The sequence below is a fragment of the Lates calcarifer genome, unplaced genomic scaffold, assembly GCF_001640805.2.
Source record: "Lates calcarifer isolate ASB-BC8 unplaced genomic scaffold, TLL_Latcal_v3 _unitig_2424_quiver_3021, whole genome shotgun sequence".
Classification (NCBI taxonomy): domain Eukaryota; kingdom Metazoa; phylum Chordata; class Actinopteri; family Centropomidae; genus Lates; species Lates calcarifer.
The window spans coordinates 1-4,874 of record NW_026116208.1 but is presented as its reverse complement, the minus strand read 5'-3'; the positions used below and the strand labels follow the sequence as shown (position 1 = coordinate 4,874).

General features: G+C 39.4%; 1 protein-coding gene across 1 annotated transcript; it reads right to left on the bottom strand.

The window, feature by feature from the left end:
• Positions 1–2,130: 2,130 nt before the first annotated feature.
• LOC108892771 (uncharacterized) lies at positions 2,131–4,733 on the bottom strand. The gene is made up of 4 exons (XM_018690488.2): positions 4,590–4,733; positions 4,322–4,463; positions 3,456–3,502; positions 2,131–2,674 (listed from the first exon to the last, which is right to left on the bottom strand). The coding sequence occupies exons 2-4, from the start codon at positions 4,401–4,403 to the stop codon at positions 2,363–2,365; spliced, it is 441 nt and encodes a 146-aa protein (XP_018546004.2). The 5' UTR covers positions 4,404–4,463; positions 4,590–4,733; the 3' UTR covers positions 2,131–2,362.
• Between the last annotated feature and the right edge of the window lie 141 nt (positions 4,734–4,874).

The following is a 4,874-nucleotide window of genomic DNA, read 5'->3' as shown; positions in this document are numbered from 1 at the left end:
GAAATAAAAATCACTTCTTAAGCTTTTTACTGTTTTGCCCATTCAACTTTTTCAACTGTTTATGCTTTTATGCCATTTTGCTACTTCTAACAATTTTGCAATTTTACTACCACTACAATTAATCTTAGCAGATCACACCCTGTGGTGTTCAGTGGTGCAACAAGTTGAGCAGTTGCCTATTGATCACAAGATTGCCACTTTGAGTCCAGCAGCAGACAGTTAATGACATCACCTGCTTTTGACTTCCAACTTTTTAACTTTCTCTTCTTCATTTCCACAATGATTTCAGCCATTTCCAGCACTGCTTCAGCGATCCATTCAGCGCTCAGCATTCACACACATTTTCCGCAGGGAATGCATTTTCTAGTTTTCATTTGTTTTTCATTGATTATCCACTGCTCTGCTAGGCTCTCCTCCACTGCTGGTCACATTCAATGACATCATGCGTCATGTGTAATGACGTCACACACCAGCCTACATCGGCAGACAAACACAGATTGGTCGGCTCATTGTGCTCCACCTAGCAAGAAATAAAAGCCTCAAGGAAAAGTCTCTTATTGCTTTATTGCTTTTTCCCAGACTCACAATTGAATATTTCGGCTATACATTTTCAGCCTTTGAAAAAAAATGAAGAATATGGTTGCATTTCAACCTCTGCTCCCTTATAAACAGCTTCCAACATTAACAATCAGCTGGTTTTAATTTGACTTTCAAAGGACCCCAAAAATACTGGAGGTCAGTTGTAGACAAAGAAACTTATTGACCAAAAGGATCATTTCACCAATCATTTCCTAAAATGTCTCACAATATCAACAAAATGTGCAGTCAGTTGAATTTTTACAGTTCTTTGAACATAATTAGTTCCAGTTTCAAGCCATTCCAACTTTAAACTAGAATCACCGCCTCATGGTTGTATGCCTCCACCCTAATCCTAACCCTCCACCAACCAGTCTGATTGCAGTTAATCATCGTGTGAATTCTTGAGTTATGTCAGAAAAGAAATTCCCTCAATGTGTTATTGAGATATTGCATTCACGAGAATGAGACAGAAAACCTGAAAACATAATGCCTCTGGCCACGAAGGTGTAAAATATGTCTGAATGAAGAACTGTTTCCTCAGGACCAGGGTACAAAAACTGACAAAACATCAAACAGGAAGTATCTAATTGAATGTGCTGATTTTAAAGACACATTCTTGAAGATCACAGATCTGGTTGAAATTAGGACTGCACATATAATATACAAGTGTAGTGTGTAGTGTTCATTTATAGTACAATACAGGCAACCTTGATTCGTGTTTAGAGGTTTAAGGTTTTCACCAAACATTCTTAAATAATGGCGAAAGAGTAAGAAGAAACAATAAGAATTACAGATGTGTTTGGTGTCAGACAGAAAACAGCCTGATACACACTGTTCCTGCTTCACATTAAGTTCAGTTCTGTTGAAAGGCATCGATCCTCCTCACAGAGAGCAGAGATCAGAGCTGAACTGGCCTCTGATCCTTTTCTTCTCACCGTGTCGATCACCGCTCGAGCTTTGTCTGCCCTGCTCGCTGTTCCAGCTAAATCCATCTCATCATCAGTTATCACCCCACGCTCCAGGAGTTTATCCAGCAGCTTACGTAGAACAGGTTCAGACACTCAAACTCATAAACTGAGTCCGACTTCAGCTCCCTGATGGACCAGGACCTGAACAAGAAAAGTACTTGTGTTCAATAACCGGCTGACAATGAAAACAGAGAGTTCATAGAAATGACAAGAACAGGACCAAACAGATTATTTTATCTGTTAATAAATGTAAAAAGAAAACAGACAAAAAAACCTCCTATCACAATTTTCCAGAGTCCAAAGAGACATCTTCAAATGTCTTGTTTTGTTCAACCAACAGTCCAGTGTTGTCTACCAGGGAATGTTTTAATTTCTGGACTGAAAATAGTTGATTAAAATACTTGTCAATTGATTTTCTGTTGATCAATGAGTTGACTGATGGCTTCAGCTCTGCTCTATTCAGATCTGTTGTTTTCTGATTTGCAGTTTGGTCTGGATGATCGTTTGATGTTCTGTCTCCATCTAGTGGCTGAAACAGACAACAACAATCTGACCTGCTGAGAACATGTGCTTTGTTTCTCATCCTCTTACACTTGGTTTAATTTTTAAGATTTTTAAGAAAAGATTTATACGTAACATTTTTCAAACCTTGTGAGTAAAACAGTTGAGGAAGAAGAATAAAAACCTGCACCATCTAGTCCCGGTAACATCTGTATGTTTAAACCCTGAGACAGATTCCTCTGTAAACACAGATCTGCTGTCTGGATGCAGGACAGACGCAGACAAACAGATATGATGTGATATAGATGCATTTCTCATTCATGTGTTTCTCCTCCTGTTACTGACCTCCTGCTCCTGAGCTGATGGTATGATAATTTCTTCACCAGATCGTTCCGGCTGATCCTTTTTAAAACTCTCTCCATCACCCTCACAGCTCCAACTAATCCATATTTCTGCTTCAACAGATCCACCGTGTCCTGCCGATCTGCCTTCGACAGCAGGCTCACTTTGATGGGCGGGACGTTGTCCACTGTTTCACATTTCAGGTTCCATTTGAAGTCCTTCAACTCATTGTCTGTCAGATCGTCCAGGATGTTTTTGAGATCCGTCTCTTTCATCATGGTGTCCTGGTAAAATCAGAGAACCTTGTCAGTCTGAGAGACAGTTAGAAAACAGTTGTGTCATGTCTCTGCTCTGTCTGTCTGTTGGTGTTTCTACTGGTTCTTAACTGGTTTGGTGTCAGTTGCTCTACTGTCAGTAAAACTCAAGAGGATCTTCAGTGAACCCAATGTTATCACCACAGGTCTATTCAGTGCCTGTTCTGGAGCTTTCTATCACATCACACAGTCTTTCTCAATAGACACAGTTTGTCCTGCTGTCATGGAAATGTAGATGTTTAAACTGACATTCTTCTAAAGAGAAGTCTTGCTAGCTTAAAAGTGGAAGATAAAAAAAAACAGTCTCATTGCAGGCTCCATCTAGCTGTGTTTACGTGTTTGGTTTGGGCTGGTGTGAAAGGTCTGAACTAAAGACCACCCGAAAGTATGACTGACCACAGAACTGTGGAAGTAGACATGTGGTTAGACATAAATCCAAAATCTAAACGGCATTAAAACACATCTGCTGAACATCCAACACTGTGGAGGAGATCCTACAAGTGATCTGCAGTTCGAAATCTAAGCTCAAACAGGTGAACCAGACACTGACTACCATCCTATAACAAGACACTGTACAAGAATTTAATTCAAAGTCAATTCAAATTCAGTTCAATTTGTATAGTACCAAATCACAACATACATTATCTCAGGGCATTTTACAGAGTGAGGTCAAGCCGGACAGTGGAGAGAAAAACTCCCTTTTAAACAGGAAGAAAGGATGAGCCACAAAGAAAGCTGACACACTCCATACCTGGGCACTCGGAGCTGGAGCACTGAGAGTCCCTGCTGGACCAGAACCTGGAAGATGAACAAGAAAAATCAAATAATTGTTTTTGTCTCTTAAGAAAGATTAAAAGTCCATGATCATCTGGAATCCATAATGCATCTACAGTACATCTACAAATCAAACCAGAAATCTTGGTGTAGATATAAACTCTGACCTAAACTTCAACCACCAAATAAAGACAATCACCTTAAAAACAGCAAGAATTAAAGATTTTCTGCCAAAAGAGGATACAGAAAAACTTGTTTATGGGTTTATTTGTAACAGTGTCTTCATGGGTTTAGTAAAAAAATCCACCAGACAATATTCTCAGGTCTAAATACACCTCTGACTTAGCTGGACCCTAAAAGGCATCCAGACCCCTCAGGTCGTCTGTGACAGCTTTACTCAATGTTCCCAGCTTTTAGTTTCTATGCTCCCATAAGGGTTGTAGCAGCATCACACTGTGAGAAATTTCTGACTCTGTCTGAATCTTGCTGCAGGTCGTCTTTGGTCACCAAAGCTCCAAACCGAACATCAGTGGTACAATCTACGTTTTGGATTGACGACCTCAGATTTGACCATGTTTCTCTAACTGCTAGTTAGTTTGTGGATTTATAAATGGTTAAAGTGTTCAATCAAGTCAAATCATACTTTTGTTCAGTTAATGGAGTACTGGTAATAATGTGGTGAAAATATGGCTGCAGATGAAATGAAGCTTAAATGAAGAATGATATGAGATGAAGCAAATGTTTATGTCCCTGGATATATGTATGCATATGCACATTCTATTCTATTCTATACTTAACTCTGACATCAGGTGGAATACTGCTGCAAGAGGGTGAGGTCTTTACCTGTCAGATGAATATTACGTTTCCAGACTTCTGTCTTCTCCTGGTCTTGGACCATCAAAGTCACTTTCTCTGGGTTTGACATCAGGAGAACCTCAAAATTTGGAATGAAATTTGGTCCATAATTTGAGCGAAACCTTGCACGCTGAAAACCAGAGGAATGTCATGTCATTTTCATACCTGCTGTAAAATTTAATCTGGTACTTCATTGTGAATCCATTCCCAACTATATCCATGATCATTTTGTAAGAGTATGTGAGACTTGACTCACCTCAGGCTGTATTTCTAAGTCCTCAGGTTCACAGTGGACACTGTAACTTTGACCAATGCACAGTTCACAGTCAGTGAAGATCTTGGTAAATTCAGCATCTGCATGTTGGGCCTTAACCTTCAGCAACAGAACATTTTTATTCTAATGTTAATGCTCAAAGGGTCGAGTCAATTTTATATATTGAACACATCTAAAAACAGCAGAGTTTTACAGATATCAGTGGAGATGAAAATAATCTATTCTGTACTTTGCAGTTAACCAATTAAGAGAGGCAGGGTTGTCTGT

What these genes read in the sequence shown, in the direction of transcription:
- LOC108892771 (XM_018690488.2), bottom strand. Translation starts at nt 4,403, where the DNA reads ATGTCAAACCCAGAGAAAGTGACTTTGATGGTCCAAGACCAGGAGAAG. An exon ending in ACGTAATATTCATCTGACAG is followed by an intron (nt 3,503 to 4,321) that starts GTAAAGACCTCA and finishes TTCATCTTCCAG; the next exon opens with GTTCTGGTCCAGCAGGGACT. An exon ending in CTCCAGCTCCGAGTGCCCAG is followed by an intron (nt 2,675 to 3,455) that starts GTATGGAGTGTG and finishes TGATTTTACCAG; the next exon opens with GACACCATGATGAAAGAGAC.